The sequence below is a fragment of the Harpia harpyja genome, chromosome 16, assembly GCF_026419915.1.
Source record: "Harpia harpyja isolate bHarHar1 chromosome 16, bHarHar1 primary haplotype, whole genome shotgun sequence".
Lineage (NCBI taxonomy): Eukaryota > Metazoa > Chordata > Aves > Accipitriformes > Accipitridae > Harpia > Harpia harpyja.
In genome coordinates this window covers 22,152,676-22,176,742 of record NC_068955.1, presented here as the reverse complement: position 1 = coordinate 22,176,742, position 24,067 = coordinate 22,152,676, and the positions used below count along the sequence as shown (strand labels likewise).

Sequence of the window (24,067 nt, the reverse complement as noted above, 5' to 3'; positions counted from 1 at the left end):
TTCTCTATCCAGTGTCATATTCACAAAAATTGATTCCTGTGAATTAAATTCATCTTTTTGCATGCAAGTCCCAATTAGAAAACATAACTAGTAAGAGCAGATTATACAAGTGAAAGATTTGGTTGGAGACATTCCTCCTCAAAAAGAAGTCTGAGTTACGCAGTTTGCCAGGCTCCGAGAAGACCCTTGAGGGTGCCGTAGAGCAGCTACTCTGTTTTGGCAAATGAAATGATTGTATGCCCCACAAAGTTCCATGACCCCTTTGATGATCAATCGATGATCAAAAATTATCGTGCTGGCTTTTCATACAATCAAAAAAGCGAAGAAAAACACTTCCAACAAAGGCTTAGGTCGTTGTTAATGCATGAGATAATGGTTACCTTCACACACACACCCACCCACCGTGTTCAAGGAGCCTCTTCCATAGACTGTGTGGAATTGCCCTCAGCAATGCCATGATCTAATCAGGTGCGGAGTTTCCTCAGGAGAAGGAGGCATAGCAGCTAACAGGTGCATGGTTCTGCTTGTAGGTACCTCTGGCTAAAAAGTCTTTGATTGCAGGTAGAAGTGATACTAGATAAAAAAAGGAAGACCAGTGGAATAGCTAAGGTACTTGTTGTGTAGTCTCAGGATTAACTCCACATCATGTAAGTCGAAATAAAAATCAGCAAACAGGCACCCTATGAATTTATATTCTGCTGAAACTTTTTCATCAGCCTTTGAAGGTTCCTTGCTGGCAATGTACAAACCAAAAAGAATCAGAAGAGTTTGTTACAGAAATACTGAACTCACTGGTCAGCAGAACATGCATAATAATGCACATGAGGCAGTCTTATGTCTGCGGTATGAAAGTAGCCTCATCAGTTAAGAAAGATGTGAGGAGTAAGTCTTATTTCATCATTTGTACTATCACAAAAGAAGTAGTGGACAGCTATGGTAACATATCTGTACAGGTAAAGGGGGGGTGTTTTATGAAATACACAGCTTACTGTTTTATGAAATACTGTTGTATGAAAGAAAAAGTGCCCCAATCTTTTTAGTAAAAGAATTGCTTGGATCTCTAATCTTCCTTCATGTCTGCTTTCCTGTTCACTTGAACGTCTTATAATGGAGAAAGATGTGATATTTCAAAGCAAGTCAGCTGCTTGCATATTCTCTGAGTGCTTCCATTCATCAACTGTATTAATTTTTTTTGTAGAAAATAGAGATATTGCTACTATAGGATTATCATTAATTTAGAAAAAAACCTGAGTAATTACAAAAGTTCTCTGAATAGAGGTGAGGGTTAGGATATAGGCATGTACAGTATCGCCACCCACATTTACTTCCTGAATCCTAAATTTCCTCCCGTTTTGTGTGAGTTAGGAAAATAGCTGTATCATTCATATCTAGTTTATGCTGTGGCATATAGCTAGGGTTAGGGTTGGTGGCAGACTAAAGGTTTGGGAACCAAATTTCTTTCTGAATTCTGCAGTACCCTTAGAGTTAGGAGAAAGCGATGTCAGTGGACCACAAGCTGATGTATTTACTGTAGGGACCGGCTCCCTAACTTCAGCTTCATGTTTGAGATAATTATGCAAATTCAAAATTTCAGTAGTCTAGTTTATCTCTGTGTTCTGTAAGGCTCTTAAGTTTGAAAGGGAGCAAATGGCAGTATTGACTAATTATTTCTGTTTTTAAGCGTGGGGACTGGCAACCTGGTTATATTTTGGGTTGTAATTAAGTCTTGGAAGTCTAAAACTGCATTACCCAAGTTAATTGTTGGTTGCCACAAAGCCACTAGATTTTGGAAAGGGATGGTTCCTAAGAGTCTGGGCCTCAGATTTTGAAACAGCATTATTAGTTAACAGGCCAGTGGCTTTTTTGTTTTTCTGTTTTCTGTAAGGATCATTTCTCTACAGATATTCAAGTTAACTGTAGAGTTGTCATTGGGATAAGAGTTTGAGAAATTAAATCTGAAGAGTTCATTTTATTTTTTTGTTTTCAAGATTCGTAAGAGGAGGACTGGTGTTAAAAGGAATATAGTGTTTTGTCTCTTTCTGTAGTGCCTGATCACCAGACTGCTGCTGCTAGGGTTAGGGTCATGTTTCTTTTTAGAGCTTGGGACTCTAAAGTTTCTGTATCTGTTTTACTGCTGGGTTGGCCCTCTCAGCTAAGTCGCGTGCTGATTTTGGTCAAGGCAAATTTTTTTGCTTCCTTTACTATGGGGATTGTTGTGGAAAAGGTTATAACATTAGGGCTAGAACAAGCATTAGAATTTGAGTTTGTGGAAGAAGTTTTGAAAAGCTGAAGGTAGTGATGGATACAGGCATGAATTAATAAGGCTGATATTTATCATTGGTTTGGATAGAGAGGGTTCCTAACTTCTGATTACGATTAGAGTCATGGTTGTGGTTATGTTTATGGCTAAGAAATACAAAGCTGTGAGAGAGGAAACTATCTAATTCTCGAGGCTTGTGCCTAAGAATAAGGGCAGTATTGATACCTAACGCATATTTTCTCTTCAATGCTGAGATTTGTCCTGTCTGTTATTGAATTTAGAGTTACATTTGGAGTTGGAAATCTTGTAGAGATGAGTTCATGCTTTTGATTTTCTTCACTGCCTGGCTTCCATCTCTGGCTTGTCCACACTTCTTACATACTAGTGCACTTCTAGACTTCCTTTCTAAGCATATCAATTGGTTTTCCTCAAAGGAGGCCCCTGTACACAGCTGACAGGACTGCTCAGGTAATCACAGATGGTTGCAAACCACATCACCTCTTCACTCCCTCCATCAGACAATTCTCTCATGTTCTCTGAGCTGATCTTATACCACTGAACACCTTTATACGTGCCCAAGGGTATGCAATCCACATCTTTGGCCTCACACTCTAAAAGACCTTCCAGCTATCTGTGCTCATTAATTTAGCACTTCACTTTCAGAAAATTCTGTCTCAGCATTGCACAGTAATATATAAGGCTTTGTGATGAACAGGGCCAAGTACTTTGCAGTCTGTTCATAGCTGGATTGCTGTGTGTGGGTTAGCCCAGAATAATGCAAAGAAGAGCTAGTGCATACCAATTGGCCAGAAGTCTCTAAGCGTTAGTAGAAAGGATTTTTTTGAATTATTTCCAGAAATCAGAAGACTCTTCTGAGTGATTCTGAAAAACTATTTAATTACAGGGCTTTCTCCTATGTTTGAAACTCCATCCGTACTGCTCCACTAGCTGCACTGATAAAAAATTTGTCTTTTGTATATAGTGTGTACCACAGATTCATTAGACTTAATATTTTAAAAATGTATATACAAAATCATGGTTACCTCTGAAGGCTTTTTGAAATCTACCCTCCCTGAAACCTTGTGCAATGTTATTGAAATCAGTAGTGTTAGATTATCTACAAGGAAGAATTTAGACCAGGTGCTTTCTCTTCAATATCTTCACTGCAACAAGTATTTTTAATTTTGTGTATTTCCTTGTTCAACTACATATGATTTTTTTGCAAAGAAAATAATCACACCATCTTTTTCTTATGTAAGACGTGCTTGATTTATTTTTCTTTCTATTTATTTTAGCTGCAGAATTCCCTGAAAAGTGATTTGTGCCTTGATCAAGGGCCAGACACGGAGAATATCCCAATCATGTATATCTGCCATGGAATGACACCACAGGTTAGTTTGTCTAATGATCTCTGATATTGCTGCTGCTCTTAGTAGACTGTGTAGGAGGAACCATCTTGTACCTGTCATTGTTTTCCTGCAACAATACCTCTGTAAGCTGTTTAGTAGCTCTTTTATAGAAAGCTAGAACATTATTTCTGCTGTAAATTGAGAATCACTAGTACATTAGCACTCTGACAGTGAAGTTTGTTTATTCATTTTGAAAGACTGTAAGGAATATGAGAGTCAGCACTGACCCAGATTTGTTGATAAAAGCTTTCATTTCTGATCTTTAACTGTGTATGCCATATGAATGAAACAATGCATTTTAAAACATTTTATATACATACATATGTATACTCAACTCACAGTTTATTTACACATCTGAAGCAACATCTTTTTTACTTGATGCATTTTCTGTCTCATTTTCACAAATCTGCAATGTACAGCCACCTTCTTCACACCATACAGCTGTGTCAAATTCCACACACTGCTCTTGTGAAAGCCCTTCTTCTAAGCTCCTTTTTTTTTTCTTTCTCTGCTGTTGTCCTGTTACTCTAGTATGTGCCAAAGACTCAAATTACCAAAACCTTTCCATTGTCTTACATAACAGCTGGATTTAACTTGCAAACACAAGGGTTAAGACTTTGTATCTCCGCAAGTAGCTAAGTATATGGGCATAGGTGAAAGTGTTTCTAGGCAAATCTTGACAGTAAAAATAACATCACATGGTCTAGAACATGCTTGTCAAAGACAGATGTGCAGATTATCTAACTCTGAAAAGTAACATAAGCAAAAATGACATAAAGGAAATAGATTTATTTGTGGGAGTGACTGAAGAAACAGAAAAATCCCTCCAGTTTGAATCACTTTTTTCTCTGACTACCTTTTATATTTGTTTTCTCAGAAGGACCCTATTATGCTCCACTTAAGTTATGCATTGTGGTTTTACCCATGGAATTGTCAGTTACGTGATTTGACTATACAGCAAATGAATCCTCCTAATATCTCAGAAATAAACACAGAGCAACAAGGTAATCTTGTCCTCTGTACCTGGATCTCATAGTGACCTGGAAACATAAGTTTGGTGAAATGCAGATATGATTCTGCATTTCCTTGCCAAGTTACACATGCTGCAAACTGTGTTCTGTGTTGGCTTCCTTCGCTGAGGGCCTTTAATATTGATCACTAGTGGCATCATGCTTGAGTAAATTATGAATGATGAAGACAAAAATATCTGAAAATCCCATCCATCAGACTCCCTCACTGCATGGGCTGTGGCTTATTTGTCACATAATTATGTGGTAACCACTGTTTGCCTCCAGGAGGTTTTTAAGCTAGTCCTCAGTGTTCGCTAAGGAACTGTGTAATTCACCCATGCACCAGAGCCATTATTCTTCATCTTCTGGGAGGACGCCATAACTCTCTTCTGGCATATCATCTGTGATAACAACACACTACAGGCATGGCTGTAAATTCCAATTAGAAATTTTAATTATAGTTGAGACAAACAACAACAACAAAAAAAGTCACTTCAATTAGCACAGTTCAGTATTCACCAGATCAAAAACTACCTTTGAACGTCAGAAGAAGTTCTGTATAAATGACATAGAAGCAAATAAATGACAGAGGGGAAAAAAGGCAAGGGAGACTTTTCTTGCCAAGATTCCGCTCCTTTCATAATTACAACGTTGTGTCTCCTTCCCGTTACTATGTATTTAATTTTGTAACTAATGATGTTAAAAACAACCCCCAAAAAGGCCCATATATAAGCAAGATCCTGGTAATGAGTGAGAACTTTAAAAAAGGAGTAGACTTTCTCTTTGTTAGGGATTATGGTATTAACAGGGAAAGCACTAACAAACACTATTTGGCATACTACTATGAGATTTCCATTGCACATATTGCATCTCTTGGTTAAGCAGAGCTGCAGCCATTTACATTTCCTCTAGCATATTGGAAATATATGAATAAGCACTACTTCTAATCTTGGTGAACCTGCCAGTAACCACAGAAGATATTGGTGAGATGCTAATTTTATTCTAGTAGTGGTGAAATGCTATATAAAGGGGGGTATCTTGCCCACCTGGCAGTCCTTATCAAAATAGATCAGTCAAAACGATTAGTCCCCTGATTCAGGACTGCTTGTATAACTGAGGGTTTGGGTGATGCCATTCTTAGCTCTGGTGCAAATTTTTACTGTTGCAGCTATACCATTTATGGTTTTAGAGCTGCCACCGTGGAGGGCTTTGCCCAATTGCATCTAGATGTGCATTAATATATCTGGCTGCCAGGAACCATTCCCTCATACGCAGGTTAAGTTACTGTTCTTAGTTACCATTGTAGCCTCTCTTCTGAATCGGGTAACTTCCTTTTTTTTTTTTTTTTTTTTTTTTTCCACTAACCTCTTTCAGATGTTTTGGGATTTTCATCTTTTTGCATGGGAAATGGCTTAGGTGAGGTGTTTGACATCAACTAATAGTTTCAGAATTGCACATACGGCTACTGTTTTCTTTTAGCATGTTTTATACAAGAAAGAAATCATTGAAGTCAACAGAAAGGGAATTAAAAATCCATGCTCCATTTTTTACAGACAATATCGAGAACATCATGTGTAGTTTCATAATTAAAAGCAGTAGAAAATGGCAAGGAAATATCCTCAAATATTGCAACAAAATGATCAGAAATAATTTTTCCTGCCATGCTTCAGTTTCATTTTAAATAGACATCAGAATTAGTGATGGTAAGACTGCTGTGATTCAGATTCCCCAACCTTTCAGCAATCCCCTCCATATGTCTGCTGTAACTAACATTAGCATATTCATAGTTCACTCCTGCAAGTATCTTAGAGTGCTTTATAACTGTGTTTATTTTGTAGTACTGTTCTACAAATAGAGAAACTGATGCAAATCTTACATGTGGTTAAATAGTAGGATGGAATGGAAAATCAGAACATAATCTGTCCATTTCCTTAGTCCTCTGATACTACTAATGAGAAAGAATTTCTCGCAGCAGGTTATTTGGCTTGGCCTGAAAAGACAGAGGGCACTTGAAAAACTAGAATCTGCGATTAGCTATGTTTTGTACTCTCCTCCTGTCTTCAGAGAGTGCTTCCTGGGGTTAGCTGTATTTTGTTCTGTTCCCCAGGAGCCTGGACACTTCAGGAGTTATGATACCATCCACTGAGTAGAGCAACTTGCATGCTCAACCAGTGAAAAAAACAGAACGGGTGGCAATTCTGCAAGGTGTTCTCATGAATCTAAGAGAAGAATTGCTATTACTTTAGTAAGAATTATTTCATTACAAAATGTTGCCCAGATAATTATAGATTCTGTTGAGAACTTCTTTGTCTTTCTAAGTGGTAGCATCTGAACAGCATAACTTTCTAAGTTGCTCATCCTCCGCTGATCTGCTGCTGCTGGACTGTATTGCTTCCTAAGTATCACATCCTTCCATTTCTGCCTTTGGTCGCTATCTGTCCAAAATAAACACTGCTGTTACTATTCCCATGTGTACAGCAACATACAGTATGTTGGCATAATTTCCCAGACTCGTCAGCAAGAACATCACTATCACACCTGAGCATCTGCTATTACTTCTCATAGCCACCATGGGTACCGGCCAGCTATTAGATGTGCCTGAAGCAAGGCCGTAAGGTGGTTTTAGTACCTTTGGTGTGCTGATGGTCAACTGTTTGGAAAGGGCTTTTAGTGTATGTCTTAGCCTGCCATATCAAGCCTCCTCTGCTGTGCAGTGCTGCTGCTTCTTAGAACAGCTGAACAAAACTGACTTTTGCAACTATTAAAATAGCTAACATAGTAAATGCAACATGGTAAAATAATTAACAACAGTAGTTAAAATAGGTTCCTACTACACCATGCAGTGGTGGTAAAAATCATGTTGCTTTAACTGCATGAGAACAGTTCAGAGGCAAAGCACAACAGCCCACAGTTGTTCTTGGCCAAAGAGACTACACTGGAGACAGCTGCGGGGTGTGAGGAAGCAGCCCCCCTTCAGTGTGATGATAGCGGGAAACAGGAAAATTGGGAGATGAGGTGGAGTGGCAGTAAGGGAGAAAGTGAGAGGAGATGAAAGGAAAGAAAGGAAGACAGAAGAACAGTAGTGGCAAAACAGTACAAAACAAAGTTCATGTCAGGCTGTGAGGTTTTGCTGTTTTTTTAAAAGTGGTTCATGCAGAAAAGGATGAAGGTACTGTTTTAATTCTTGAACTTGTTGAAGCAAAGCTACAATTGAGTCAGACTTAGGCCTTAAAAGGTCCATTTCCAGCAGTGCCCCCATTTTGCATGGAAAAGATGGTTGCTTGTAGTTGCAGCAAGCGAATGTCCCGGGCCTGACTGCGTTCACTTCCTAATTCTGGGAACCACCTGAGCCTGGATGTTTGTTGTTGTTTAAGACTGCTGTTTAACCAGGTGTTGCAAATGGGTGGTTTGGGCTGCTTAAAGAATCACTGTCAAGGGTATTAGCAAAAGTGATTTAATAGGAGTTTATAAAAGCGCGACTTCATGAAGTTTGATGGCAAGGTTCACTCTATTACTTAATACATGGATGAAACGTACAAAGGCAAATCAAGTTAGAATCAAACTAGAATGATTTATATAGAGACCAAAGATGCAAAAGGGTAAGGTAGACCCTCCCATTGAGCCACGAGGTTCAGAGAAAATCCCCTTGCTTTCTAAACTCCTGATGGAGGTTAGTTGCAGCTAGGTGCAATCTTAGTCTCAGACTTGGGCAATGGTTTGTCTAATGGAAGGAATACAAAGAGTAAGGAAGACCCTCCCGTTGAGTCACGAGGTTCAGAGAAGACCCCCTTGCTTTCTGAACTCCTGATGGAGCTTAGGTGTGGCTGGATCCACTCCTACTCCCACACTCGGTCAATGTTTTATGTTTTAAGGGATTATATGTGTGTAGCAGCAGTCTAAGGTTCATTCACAGTTTAAGGTGGATCACAGGATTTAGCAGCACTTAATCATTGACTAGTTTAACATTTACAATATGATTCAACAGAATTTACTACAACCCCAAGTGACTTAATTATAGATTCAAAATGGTAATATTTATACTATACTTTTTATCAGATACCTAAGTCAATTCACACACGCATGCACACAGACACAAAGAGAGATACATATATAAATAAGGTATACCTGTTAAAAATTCATCTCAAGTCCAGTGAAATAATCACTTCAAATGTCTCAGCATTTCTCAGCGGGTGAGGGTTGAGCCTCAAGGAGTGAAGGGTTTCAGCCCAGGTCCCATCATCAGCTTTCAGTGACGGTCCTCCGAATTTCGCAAACTGGAGAGTTTGTGAGCTGTGAGAGACGTCCCACTCAGAGGGAGATGCTGGTCACAGCCCGCTGCAGTCCAGGAGAGCTCAAAGGGCGTCACTCAGGACCGCTGTTTATATGTTCAGGAGATGATTGACTTCAGTCAGTGTATTTCCATTCTGGCCACAGTTCTTGTCAGGCACCCTCAAAGGTGGGCCATGATCCAGGCAGCAGGAGTTTCAGGTACAGTTAGGGAGTGCCTAACTGTCCTAACTCACTGTACTGTAGCCAGGATAAGAAAGTTCCAGGTTGTCGCAACTCACTGCACAAGAACACAGTGTTGGCTGGTCCTGACATTGCAACGTGGCCGGGGGGGGCTGCACCACCACACGAGGCCTCTAATCTTGAAGGCAGGCTGATGACAGTGTGTCACTGGCATTAAAACTACTCCCGAGTGATAATTTGGAAGAATCTTTGCTGACAATGAAACAACACATTATTAGAGACTTTACAACTATTGTATAATAAACAAGTACCATCAGTCAATGAAGTGATATTTTAAGTACAGATTTACCTTGAAAAGTGCTTGTGATTGAGGGGATAATGGGCGGTTGTGTGTTCCCTTGTTCAATAGCTTCTGGCTCATATATTTCTCAATCTATAAGCAGTTAAACCACAAAGCTCATCCAGGGATGTGGAAGTCAATACAAACCAGTTAGATTTTGAGGAATTCAAGTTGAGAACCAGGGTCAAAAGACTAGATTGGCAGAATTATTAGAAAGGAAATGCAGGCGAGAAGGGACACCCATTCATATCCTTTCATATTCTTGCAAGATATTGCAGAACTGACACTGGGAAACTGATGAGTACAGCCCTATCTGGTGTGAATTATTGCATCTCTGCTGAGGGCGATGAAAGGAAGTCATGGCAACAAGTAGAGCTATTTCAGTTTACACTGTATGAGACTGACATGAAAGCTTAAAGTTGTATTCTAAGCACAGTGTGTGAAGTACTGGAAACAGCAGTTACAAAAACTCCCATGAACTTCTAAAAACTCTTCGTATGATTCATAAGTGCTCCTTTTTTAAATGTTATTCATATGTATTTTTGTAAAAAATATTTTTTTCTTCAGTTAAACTTCTTAGCATGGTAGTTGTTCATACACAGATATTTGTTATTTTGTAACCAAGAATACCTATGACTAAAATTGGCTATCACTGAAGGCATTTACATTCTGGTAAAAAAGTACAGGGTTGATCACAAACACAAAAAATAGTTATTAGTGCAATCTGTAAAACCTAGGAGAGGGAATGATTCATAGATGTTCAGCAAATAATTATCAAAAGAACTAAAATTGCTTTGCAAATAATTTGGGGGGGGGGGCAGGGGAGAATAAGAAATTTGTTAGTTTATTTTAAATGAATAATTTAGACATCTCTAGAGTAAAGGTAGTGTGATCTTCAGGTTATTGAGACATTGCAAATATAAACATCTCAAAACTGAGTTTTAGTAGTGCCTTAATTTTATGTATGTTGCAATGTTCAAAATTTTCTTTAGATTCCTGTGCCTAATGAAATTCATATTGTATCGGACAATCATCAATGCCAGGAAAGCTGGGAGAAGAACCACGTACTTTGTCAGAATGAGTGTTAGGGGAATTTGGAAGCAGAAACAGTAGCCCTCTTAAGACTGGCTTTCTGTGTATGTGAAGTATCCTGACCAAGAAGCATTATATACCATTTTATGAGGAGAAATTAATAGACAAAATGTGATTATCTCATTTACTACAGGTCAGGCTTTCCATGACACCTTTCCATTTACTTAAAAAAAAAAAAAAAAAAAAAATCATGGAAATACTGAATACTGCAGCTGCTTTTCCTTGACAGTCTTAACACTGCTGCCAACAGAGCACCACAATACTGCTGTCCTGAGAAGTTTTAGATAAGGGAGTTTCTGAAGTTTAAGAATAGCATATAGCTGTGATGACTCAGATCCTGAGCTGGCTTATGGATGAATATGTATTCTTTTTCTCCTGCAGCTGCAAATTAAACTTATAGTGAAATCGTAATTATTCAAGGCCAAAAATACAGATTTCTAAGAAACTACTATGAAATACATACATTTCAGAAAACAAGAAATCTTCTGGTATTTAGAAGTAGGATCATGTTCTTAAGTGTGTGTGTAAGCATTGCAAACCGAGACTCTGTGCAAGAAAATAGTTAAACAGAAGGCCCCACATCTAGCATTTTTCAGTGGTTGTCAGGGAATAAGGAAGAACAGAACAAAACCTGCTGATGTGGATCAATGACTGACCCTTCAAACTTGAAAAATCACTGCCCTGAAGATGAGATGTCTACAATAAACATTTTCAGGGAGTCTTTTTTAAGCAATAAAAAGAAGCACAGCAGCTGTTTGAACAGCTGTCAGTCACATGCAAACTCGGGGTTGATGTTCATGTTTGTCTTCAAGGCAAATGTTAGACATGTTCAATGTCTGTGTATAAAAGTCTGCTCTGCATAGTACCATTTCTTTCTAAGGACCTGCTAACGCATTGGTCTGAAGTTAGCAATTACCTGGTTTACGATGATTATTTTATGTATGCAGACACATACAGAGTGGTATACAGAAACTGAACTGTACAAAACATCCAATTACATCTTGGTCCAGATACTTTGCAGTGAAAAGTCACACCATGCGGTACAGAGAGTAGTCGTTCCTCTCTTTGTACAGCCAAAGTGAGTACGTCATTATTCATTCAAAGTGAAGCAGTTGCATCACGAGAGTGGCAGCTTAGCTGGTCGGCCTGATTCTTAGTGTCCCTGCACAGGGGTCTCTTCGTGTTCTTCCAGAGGCTGCATCTGACAGAGCACAGTCAGGCTCATTGTTTTCCTTTGCCTTTTTCACTAAGTCTTGTGGAATGATCCAAGCGCTGGGCCTAACACTAACTTCATGTACATACAACATGCTTTCTGAGAACAAGGGTATTTCCACAGTAAATGCTTCTGGAACTATAATAGCTGGGTTTTTTTAATCTAGGTTGCTCAGTTTAGTAAAGGTCCACGTAATAGAAGATAAAGGTACAGAATTAGTGAAACTGCCTAGCAAGGATGGTTATAAGCATTAATGAATTCTAATTTTTATTTTAAACATATTCTGTAAAAGGCCTGCTTGCTATGGCATTTAATGTCTTATATAAAAGACATTCCTGCTGAGTAGTTTATTGAGGCTATTTATATTTCTGTTAATTTCTTTCAGTGCATAAATCCTGATTTTGATCATAGTAAAGATAATAGAAACTGTGACTGTATTTTCAACAGAAGCAAAATCTAGTGTTAGTTTTTTGCAATCCCTTTCAAAGTAGACAGTTTTTCTGGTGTATGCCCGAGAAACTAAATCCAGTGAACATTTTTTTCAAATCTGCAGCCTCTTTAAAATATGACAGGTGCATGAGGGAGCTACAGAGATGTTTCAAAGGTTTCCAAAACCAACCAGTCCTTCCTTGGCCTAGCACAGGCAGTACAACACTTTCTTCTTGGGGGATGTGTTGTGGATGAAGGCTGTAATATATAATTTCATGTTGTATATTATTTTCTTTTAAAAATCTTTTTCCTTAAGTTTGATTCTGGCCAAATTCTCATTCTTTACTTCAGTGCAAAGTTTCAGAGACAGAATCTGTTAATCTGATTTCTAGTTTTGGAGCAAATTTTGTACAGAACCGTTTGCCATGAGTAAATTATTTCTGTACTTGCTGTGGTTTGATTCAAGAGGCTTTCTGTTGATATAAATAATATGACTGTTACCCAATCTTCTGTATTGCTTACCTCATTCAAATTCAGTATCTATTGCCTGTTAGGAGAGATTCTTTTAAACTGAAGAAAGTTGTTCATTCGCAGGTGAAAATCAGTGGTGTTGAATTATTAGCTTGTAAAGTACAGGTATGGATCTGATCACTAGGTCCATTCATAGAATCGTTTAGGTTGGAAAAGACTTTTAAGATCATCGAGTCCAACCGTTGATTGGACGTTGTCTGAGCATAGACTGGTGAGTGATTTGTAGACTGTATTTTGCAACTGACCATAGGTCTTTATGATGGGAGAACCAGAGGCTAAGCTGGCTCTTCATTTTATGGAAGTATCAGACATAATGAACGTCACTCTCTGTTCACAGGGTAAAAGACACTTGAATTCAAAAGAATGGGCACAGAGGTCCTCCTTCAGGTTTCAGACCTAGGATAGGTCTTTCATGTGTTCCACTTCACTGATTAAAAACAAAAGCAAACACAAATAGCTGTATAACTGCATTACTCTGGATCAGAGGAAATATCTTCTACGTCCCTCAATTAGGAAATAAGGGAAAAGATATTGCTGCTTATTTATTTTTGCGTTTGAAACTATGTAGTGTAAAAACATTGTGTATGCTTGTGAGAATTGAGAGAACTGATCACTTGGAATTGAAACTTCAACCATAGCGAAATGAAATAGTTGAAAAGCAATCATTTTTTTCCGAAGAGTAACATTGATTTTCTCATTTGGGAGTGTATAGCGTTTATGTACTCTTGGAGAAATGGGTTTGTGTTGAAGAAATTTTTTTCTTTGCTTTGATAGGATGGCCTAGAATTAAAAGACTTATAAATGTCTTAGATGCTTTTGAAATCTATATTCTTGCCTAGTGTACAGGATCACTGCTGAAGGTGAGCGTGAATAATGAAAAAGGAAAATACCACTATAAGCTGAAACCAGTGATCTGGCTAAAGTAGTAATCTTGACATTCAGGTTCCAGGACCCAAGCTGAAGTTAAAAAGCAAGAATTCAAAAAGTAGTTCAATTCTTTTGAGTGCTATGAATATTTAGGACTAGAAGGAAGAACATTAAGAACTTGAATTACTCGAAAACTTAGAGCCAAGAAGGCTCTAAGAAAACAAAGGTCTTTCTTAATTAATATTGGCTAATCAATAAGCGTTTTCCTGACTGGGACATGTCTGACTGTTTTATGCAGGTAGATGCAGCAGAAGAGTCAAAGGTAACTTGGCCAGTGCCACAGATGATGTGTTTTAAAAAGCAAATAAAACCCCTAACCACAAAATGTAACAGGAATAAAAGCAGTTTTCTGTAATATGCCATATCTGTTCAATCATCAGAGAATGGATAAGAGTTCTTTTAAGATAGCTGTACTATTTAATATTTTACAGTTAGAGGTACTGGTGCAATTTTACATACATTACAAGATGTGCTGAAAAGATACAGAAGCATATGTTGACCTTTAATGGGAGGAAAGATTGCAAATGCTGATCAAAAGTAATGTCAGAAGGGTACTCAGAAAGTGCTATCAGAGACATTCAGTTAGAAAGCTTTTGCCTAGTAAAGCAGGATTTCCATAGAGATAATAGAAACTGCAACTGGCAAAAATTCTAATGTAACTTACCTAGAACTGATAAACTTAGCTTTCATCATATTACCGCAGAAAAGAATAATGCATCATGTCAGCAAAAAAGTGGTAGTAAGCAAGCTCGTGGAGTGCACAGAGAAGTACGCTGGGGGCCACAAAAAATGCTCGTGCACAGAAACAATAGGATTAATAAACTAACATCTCTGTTCTCCTCTGTTGTACCGTATAGCTCACAGATCTGGGGCTTTTTCAGTTTGTTTTTGGGGGGTTTTTTTGGTTTTTTTTTTTTAAGAAAAAATGGTTAATTATTATTGCTGTACATTACAAAAGTTTCTTCCCAGATTTGTTTTTAATAATTTATGAAGAATTTCCACTTCATGTTTTGCGTATCATGTTATCATTACCTTGCATGTTTTCTGCATTGCTTTAATTTTTGTATTCCTCTCAGCCCTGTTCATCTTGAATTCTGTTGCCTTTCTATATGACTAAATCCTACTTTAGCATCACTATCATTTTTCCTGATTAGCTTGTCCACTGTTGATGTGTCTGTCATTGATCCAGGAGGAGAGGGATGTATATGTGTTGTCTCTATAGTTTTGACTGAAAACAATTTATTCAGCGTTTTGTTAAGTAGGTGAGGCTGATGCAGGAAAAGAGGATAAGTGGAATATCAAAGGAGTTGGTTTTCAGGCTGCTTAAAGTTAATGTCGTCTTTTGATTTTTTTGCATTTTATAAAATTCAAAACATGGTTATTGAGACTATGATGGTCACTGCAAGAACTTTCATCCCTAGTTTACATTTTTAAGGCAATTTGCCCAGCATATCTGTAGTAAAAAAACTGCCTTGAAAATGTAATTGAAACAAACTGTTGTGAGCAACTGCAGTGCCTAAGAATTTTAAATTAGCAGACCCTTTCAAGCTCTCATGTAGTGTTTTAATTTAGAAGAGATTAGAGTTGTTAGCCTGAATATTATACAGTAGTTCAAAACCGTTCTCATCTGGGAAATAAAAATGCACACGCATTTCCAGGCGGGGTTTTTTTGTGTGTTATAGTAAGTAATTTTTTTTGTGTGGATAGTTTTGGCCAAAAGGATTCAACAAGTTAAAACATCAAAACATTTGAAAACATGAAGGTGAAATATTGCTGAGCTCTAGATGATGAGCCTGGCACTGGATTTTGGATTCAGATTCTGTGCTTTTCATGTTGAACACTAAGCCGATTAAAGGTAACACTGCCTTTCATATTTGGTTCAGTTCAGGAGTATAGGCTTACAGTAGTCTATTACATACACCCAGTGAGCTGGTGCCAAAGGCCTTTGCAGCTAACATCCCCAAAATATACTGGCTGTTGTGTTTTTGAAGCTGCTGCTGACTTCTGCAATGGTTGGCTAATACCCTGATCTTGGAGCCTAAAGTTAGCCCACTCGGAGATCTCACTCAAGCACTTTGCAAATGAGCACTACTTGTATGGAGTGACGAGTGGCGTTTCCTCACCATGGGTACTAGACCCAGTGAAAGTAATAAAGGACTGCTACAGAGGGACCACATATCTTCAGAAGGGAATACGGCTTGTAGCTTGGCATCAGTGAAGTGGTATTCACTGGCTTGAGGCCATCAGCCATGTTGCTACCAAGGCTCTAAACACCTCGCGATCTCACCAGAGAAGTGCAGGCCTTGGGACAGCACAGCTGTGCTGTGCTATGTGGTGCTCACACCCAGCGGGGCCCTGCAGAACACCCAGCCTTGGGAGCTCCTGAACGGGCCATAGGTACGGTACGCTCTGCCTTCCCCAGGGTGGAGCCAGCTTTACTCCACCTAGAGGTACGCTTTTGATGTCTGGACAGAACGAGTCCTCTTAGGTCTTGTTCATACTAGAGTATTGTTGTCAACAGCACAGCAGTTGAGAACTGCTAGAAGCTATACCTCCTGTCCGTACATGAAAGCAGTAACTGTCTCTGGCCTTGGATGTGATGTAACTGGTGAAAAGTGCGCTCCATCTTACTTGGTTATATCTTAATCATTTCAGTGGTGCTTCACAAGTGTCCATGTATTTTTTTTCTCTTAACAAAAATTTATTAAGTGGCTATCCTGAGGCTACACACTCACAGCGCCCTGATATCCCATACGCTACTTTAGTGTTGAGTTGAAAATTTTTTAAAAGTGACATTAACTTCCCATTTTTTATTAACAATCTTTCTCTGCCAGGTGGAATAGGTTTAAAAATTTCCATACTTCAGCTGATTTTAATCTCAAAAATATATAGTACAATCAAAAAAGGACAGGGCTTTCCTATGCTAAGTTGAAAATGTTTTTAATTAATTAATGCTCTTGGAGAAATAAAGCAGCTGTGTTGGGTACCTACGGTGTCTCATAATCTAATACTGTTTGAGCATTTCACATTTTCTGAGTGCATTAATTTGAAGTAGATCAGAGTTGCATATTATGTAGCAATTACTAGAGTTATCCATATTTTAAAGATGTCGCTTCTCTTTGCAAATTAGCATTTCAATCAGCAGTTTTTTAAACCAATTGTTGCTTACAATATAAATTGAGCATAAAATCAACATAGTTGACACATGTATAGAACTTGGAGATTGATGTTGTAGTAATTGTTGGATGGTTGTCAATTTAAACATTCTTTTGACTGATGTTATACTATCTCATTTGTTACTTCATCAGAGTTAAAGTTCTGAAGGTCAGATTTTTGTTTGTCAGATTCTTGACAGTATATGAATAACTGTTACAAAAGGTAGTTAATACAGTAGATGGAAGATTCACTTTATAATTTCTTTATTTTTATTGATAATTTTATTGTGTCTTTCCCTTAATTGAAGTCATCCACTGACTCATTTAGAATTCATGGACCAAATTCAGTCCCCAGGAAAGCATATTTAACTCCCTCTGTAATTACATGAGCCATATTACTTTCACAGCATTCATTCAAATTCTGATCAGCAATACAGTTTCAGCTTAGTTTCTCTCTAGTATTGTCCACCACTTGCAGAGTAGGGTTATTTGCAGAAATGTTTATGGAATGGTTGTATCCACAGTGTGTTTCTGTGAAGAAGGGATTTTTTTTTTCTCCTGTTCATTAACCATCATTTGTCCACTCAGGAAGCAGACAGAATATCAGAAATTATTTGTTCACATAAAATCTTGATTGAATATTTATGAGTAACTCTAAAAAAACCCTGCATTGATTTGTAAGCCAAGAAAAGAGCTATGTTTGTCAGATAATTTATTTGAAATCAGCAATCAAACTAGCTCTTAGCAAGAGTTGAGTTCAGTCTAAACCTGGTTATATTTACAGAGTAGAGGTATTTTCCCCAAAAGAAAATATGGGATACTAGAGATTGTTTCAAGAACCAATGGCTAGAATTTAAAGCCAGTTGGATACAAATTAGGAATAAGGTGCATATTCGTACCAGAGCAGATGACTAGCCATTATAAGAAGCAGTGACAGTAACTGTCGAAGTCATCAAAGCTGATACAATTCTGGAAAGTATAATTTAATGCGATACAAATTATTGAACTTAGAGGTAAGCAGGTGGAAGTATATAGCCCGTGGCATACGGAAGATCAATGTAAAAAAACTAATGGTCCTCTCTGGCTCTAAAATCTACTAACTTGTCAACTAAGTGGCAGTCACAGCTAGTACTTCTTTGAATTTAGATTCAATTTAGAATGTACAGAAATGACACTGTTACACTAGAAGAATAATGGTATGCCTTTAAAGGAATTGGTATTTTTTTTACATGTTTTTGTAAGGTAAAGAACCTTATAGCTTTAAAAATAATTGCTCAATTTCTTGAATCATTTGCCACCTTTTTTTTTTTCCTTGTCTTTTCTCTTAAAGTGTGATTAAACAAATTATACAGGGATAGCTCTGTTATGCCAAGCCTATCTGCTCAGCTGGCTGTCCATAAAAGCTTAGAGCAATCAAGTGAAAAAGCTGATGAATGCATTTAAGTCATTCAGATGATACTACAATATTAACTTTGTATTTGTTTAGCAGGGAGCTGCACTGATTGCGAACATTGGAGCTTTCTTGCTCTTGCTATGTTAAAGATGTAGTGATTTATTCAGCATGCATATTCCATTTCAGCATTTATTTTTAGTGCTTTCGAACTCTGAAATTAGCCTTAAAACTGTGAGGTCTGCGTCGACTGGCTCACTAATGGCATCAGTTTGGGAAGGAAAAAAATAGCAGTACAGCTTATGAACTCACAAGTTTTGTTAAAATAACATGAAGTTTAAATAAAAGACTAGAGAAAATGAGATAGGTTACCACATTAAACCTGCAACTTTTATAGATCATGCTGTTTTGCATTTAGTATGGAGGTCTATGACCAAAGAGCAGGGACAGAACTCAGTATGTAAGATCATGCCGATGATGGTAAATCAGAGCTCTGAATTTCAGGTCGGTTTTGGGTTTTAGTCAGATCTTCTATTTTATATTAACACTGAACCAAATCCTTAAATTTTTAATTTGTCCTGAAATGTGTTCAAATGAGGAAATCTCCCATTGTTCAAACAGAAATTATCAATACCATTGCATTAGTGTAGCACAATGTGATAGAAAGGGTTCCTTTATTATAATGCACCTGCACAGTGTTTTCACGGTATGGTCATATAGTGGGTACCGACTGACCTCAAAATGTTGTGTGATGTCAGCGTTATGTAAGCATCATATAATTGCTTCATGTTGCTGGATAGGATTATGACAATGACTGACTAATCATGTTGTTGTTTATTTGTGTCCAATGTAGTCATGACACTAAGTCCTTTCACCTATTGGATTGATTTAAAGCTCTCATCAAGTTTAACCTCTTTCTTGTTAGTAACTATGAATTTGGGGTTTTTAAGAATTTCTAGAGCAATCAGATTGCTTTTTTCCCAGATCGCATTTTTTAATTCAATATGTGTTTGCATAGCGATGGACTGTGAGAATTGGGACCCTCTTGAGCACTCAGGGCAAATTTAAATATGAACTGTAAAGTGAGCTAAATGCTATTCTGCCAGATGTGTGACATACATGGTTAATACTCTCAAGTACCTAATTTCTCACTTTCAATAGGAGTCATACTGAATAATTATGGATTAACTGTTTGCTGCAGAATGCCCATTTCTGGCTTCCAAATATATTTTTAATACCCTATGTAGCTTGTTTTCAAATAAAGTTAAATCTGCCCACTGCAGACTCCATTCATAACTGCACATAAATAATTTGAAGGAATACTGTAATCTGAGAAACACTACCTGAGATGGTAACTCTGTAGTTATGATCACTAAGATGAAAAAAACAACACCTACAAGAACTGTGGCAGGACTGATGTTTATTTCTCTTTGACTTCCTTGGCATTCTTCAAACTTCTAAAGATCGATGCTGATTAACTTTTTTGTTAATCAGACAAACTACCTCTTAGGATTCTTCCTGTCCCTCCAACTTTGTTGCTCTCCAACTGTTTGCAGTCTTGTGCTTATGGGAGACTATTTCCCAGAGTCACAGAATTGTTGAGGTGGGAAGGCATCTCTGGGAGATCTTCTAGTCCAAGCCCCCCTGCTCAAGCAGGGTCAGCTAGAGCAAGTTGCCAAGGAAAATATCTCATGATACTTTTTTTTCTTATTCTGTCTGTACTAAGCAGATGAAACCCACCTCATCTTGGGCAAGCGAAGAGTCCCCTGTATGAGCAAATATAAGTGGCATTGAAATAATTCTGTCTCTTCCCAAATTTGCTAACTCCAAGCCAAGGATTGTGTCTGGCCAGGGCTGAAGAAAAGTTCCGATCAAGAAAAATGTTCCATGGCCTCATGTAACCATCACTTCCCCAAAAGGCTAAAAGTTCCCCAAGAATTGAGACAGATATAAAAGAAACACTGGTATTTCTGACACCTGTTCTTTGCTCTTTAAAGCAAGCCAGCCAAGCTATTAGGGATATAAGGTAACTTTAACCAAATGGAGTAACCCATAAAACTGTTTCATCTTCAGTACAAAACAGTAGCAGCTGTGATTCAATAGTGCATACAGCAGTTGGGATGAAGCCTCCCAGCTGATAGTGAAGGATAAACTCTGAGTACTTTAGGCTAACAGGACAATGACTAAAGCTCTAATTTCAGTAAGGCTGTCCCAAGGATTTCAGTCAATTCGTAATGAAACGCTATCTGGCTAACATCCATGAAATGTGGATCAGGCTTTAAATGTGGACCACATTCAGACAACTCAGAGAGATACTTTGTGCAACCAGGAGAGCAAATCTAGTGCCCCATGTGCAGTAGAGAATGCAAGATCAGTAACAGTTTTATTAAGAGAGCGCAGATCACTTCATGTACATACTTTGAGATAATGAAATCTGAGGAAGTTTGAGTTCATTAGTATTAAGTTGATTGTTGAGGGAAGGAAGCATCAAAATAATGTAAATAAAGAGTGGTACTCCTGTGAATAGGAAACATTTTGTATCACAAGTGCAAACGGATGCAAGTCATCTAAGAAATGCTACTTCGTTAAAAGGAATCACTTACAAAAACAGTCTTTGTGCAGGAGATTCAGGAGTGGTTATGAAGAGATGCTTAGGGACATACGTCAGAATTTGACCTCTCCTACTCAAAGGTAGAACAGCCAAGTGAAAAACCTACATTAATGTATATGAAAAGGCTGCTTGGGAGCAGCTCTGCATGCATGAATTTCTAATCTTACAAAATGGAAGACCTTTTTCTCCAGGTTTGTAAACTAAAAGCTGGAAAGCTGGATCAGTGATTGGCACATGTTGCTCTCACTTCTCTTTGATGCAAAAACAGATGGGTCCACATGGACTCAGATTGTTTTTCTGCCCGATCTTCAAAACATTTTTCCTCCCTTCAATGACTACAAGCACAAAATTATAATAAATCTCTACCGATCTTAACAGGTCAGATTGTGCTCAACACCATATCGGGATTAGGTACATGAGTCTGATTCAGCATCTCAGATGAGGATGTAGCCTGTCACCTCAGCTTCCCATTCATCTCCCAAGTTGTTCTTTGAATGTTGCAGGAAAAATATTTTCTGGTACCTGTTTTTAGGGCCGATGCAGGTTCTGTTGGTTTGAAGCAGACCATGAGATTTCATCCGGAATTTCTGAGAAGTTGGTAGTGTAATTTTTAACTCTCCAAGTTTCTTTCCTACTGTGAATCTGACAAGTATAAGTCATGGAGTGAGTGGTACTGGAGATTCTCTTGACTAATTGCTCCCCTGTGATTCTGCTTATGAGGATAACAACAGTGTTTTTTGAAAGGAGCATGCCAAAGGAAATAACTTGTAGTTGGCTGTAGTTCTGCCCTCCAGATGCATATCAAGGAAGGATCTGGACCAGCAGTTTGTTGACTGAAAATCTGACATTTTACTCCAGTCTGGGTTTTTTGGGGGGAAAGGTCAGCACAATTAATGTAGCTTTGAGTTAAACTTAGCTCTGCTCTTTTGTGGGTTTGCTACACTTAATTCATGTCACAGACCAACATAATATGTACAATACAGAGAAACCCACTCAGTGAAATAGGTATTCCCATGTAGTAATCTTATTGTAAGCAGAGGTTCAGTGTAGGAGAAATCTCACTTTTGCAAAATATCCAAGAACTTTGAAGCAGTGTCAGGCCAGCATGTGTCTCCCACAAAACAGTAAGGTTTCCAAAACACACAGCAGGAGGCTGTAGACCCCACAATCTGCAGTCACCTGCTCCATTGGAGTACCCATGAAACTCAGGACATAGGTGCTGGGTCAATGGATTACACTAGCTTTGTGGTCACAACAACCCAGTTATGGAAAGGATAGTGAATTGCCTCTTTCGTAAGCTTCTGCACAGGCTACTTGGGCCTTTGAGTCAAGTGTCTAAGAATCGAGAGGGTTACTCCCCTCCTTCCTGGCAGTTTGGCATGGGTGCATGGGTCAGGGCTGCAGTGGTGTGTCTCCCCTTGGCAGTGTCTTTGCATGGCAGTTCCTCTGTCATGGGCATGGGCCATTGTCCCCTGGGAAGGAGGGGAGGAGCAGGGAGAGAGCAGTTAATTCCCAAACCACTATTTCTCTGGTGCATGCCCCTGCCACCCCTGCACTCCTAGGGAGGATCCGGTCCTAGAGGGCCCATGTAGGGACACAGATTTGCTCTTTAGGGAGAATTAGCTGTGCAAAATAGTACAAATCACTAAATAGTTTATTGTACAATAGACAATTGTAATAATCCTTCTTAGTGGTTTTATTTATATGCAAACCAGGAAGCTGCTAACAGTAGTAATTGTTGTTGTTTTAGAACAATCAAAAGGATGTTGTAAAATAAATTTACTTAAAAGAGTCCCAGAAGAACTGTATTATTTATATTGCAAATATTCAGTGACTTTTAATTGTGAGTGACTGATGTGCCTAGTTTTTGTATTAATACTAAAGAGCAAGACAGAGGGCTTTTTCTTTTCTTTAGGTCTGTGTGCTGCAGATACCACTATAGGATAATCTACTTCAGATAATAAAATAAAGGCTCCTAAGACAGGCAGAAAATGCGGGGGAAGATCTGTGACATAATCTGCCTTTCGTGATGAAGGCAGCTTAGCCTCACAGCTAAGTGATACCTCGGCAGCCTGAAGCTTAGCGTAGCTATTTTAGCTATTCACTGTTGTACTTGAAGGTCATTTAAACAACCTGGTTTTAGAGTTGTTAGTTTTACTTTGCTGCCTCATCCACCTGATAAGATGTTACTCAGAAACACAGAGCCTCTTCTACTTGGCCCAAGGTTACCTGTAAGGCCTAAGTTTATATGCAAGCCTTCACAGTATGATTGAAGGCCCCAGAAATCAAGCCCTAATGAATGAGAAGGGGGGGGGGGAGTATTGTACTATTTGCACAATTAAGCAATGTGCCTTTGCATATCACAGCATTTACTGTTTCATTTCTTGCCAAGGTTTACAGCCTGATTTGTGCAAGGGACACAATACGAAGTTGGCAGTGTTCTTAGTCCCACGAGAAATGAAGCTCACTTGGCCAAGCACAGTAAGGCTTCCCACACAGCTAGGACAGTTGAATTGGCATTAATGTCCTGCTTGACATGAAAGCAATTTTCTGCTTTTTAAACAGATTTATTTATTTATTTGTTCCTAGTCTAGAAAGTCTTTTTAAGACTGAAGTAATCATGGTAAGAAATCTTGGTGTATGTTTACTTCTAACATCCTTCCTCATTTCCATCTTTCCTTTAAAAAATGTCAATAGCTCTAGAAGTACATTCAGTGATGAAAATGTATCAGATGATGCTTTTCTCTGCCCTTTTCTTGGGGACCAGAAGAGCAGAAGAAAGGAGGAATGTCTGGGATGTGAGCACAGTATTCCAGCCCAAGACACGTTTCGATTTTATTTGCAGAGCTTTGTGAACTTTGCAATTTATTCATGAACACAGGCAAGATCGAAGCTACAGTTTTTGAATGAGGTCATAGTATATAGACTCTTCATTTAAATTCTAGATGCTGACTTCTCTCTCTGTGTCATTTGCTGTCAAACAGTGGAGCCACTACTTCCAGACATTTGGTGGGCAGGAAAATTACCACTTCTATTAAGGTACCTATACTTCTCCACTTGCCTTGGAAGGCTTAAAAATGTTTCAGGAAAGAAATTTCCTTTTAGGATACAGTTGGGTTGGATAAAATTTCATGAGTAGTCGCTACAGAGAGACCAACAATAAAGATTGAAACAAATCAGTTGAAGTGATAGACTTTGTAGTTTGAAATACATCCTCTACAGCTAAGGAA

At 38.3% G+C, this 24,067-nt stretch overlaps 1 protein-coding gene and 1 long non-coding RNA gene across 5 annotated transcripts in view; one reads left to right on the top strand and one right to left on the bottom strand.

The window, feature by feature from the left end:
- The window catches only part of GALNT18 (polypeptide N-acetylgalactosaminyltransferase 18), a 252,985-nt gene that overhangs the window by 197,801 nt on the left and 31,117 nt on the right, over window positions 1–24,067 (top strand). For all 4 annotated transcript variants that reach the window (XM_052811200.1, XM_052811201.1, XM_052811198.1 and 1 more), the window contains one exon: window positions 3,556–3,651. In XM_052811200.1, the coding sequence (XP_052667160.1) occupies window positions 3,556–3,651 (96 nt within the window). The remainder of the gene's footprint in view (window positions 1–3,555; window positions 3,652–24,067) is intronic.
- Window positions 8,757–24,067, bottom strand: part of LOC128152662 (uncharacterized) — a 38,926-nt gene continuing 23,615 nt past the window's right edge. The window contains exon 3 of the long non-coding RNA XR_008238728.1: window positions 8,757–9,401. This is a non-coding gene — a long non-coding RNA (uncharacterized LOC128152662). The remainder of the gene's footprint in view (window positions 9,402–24,067) is intronic.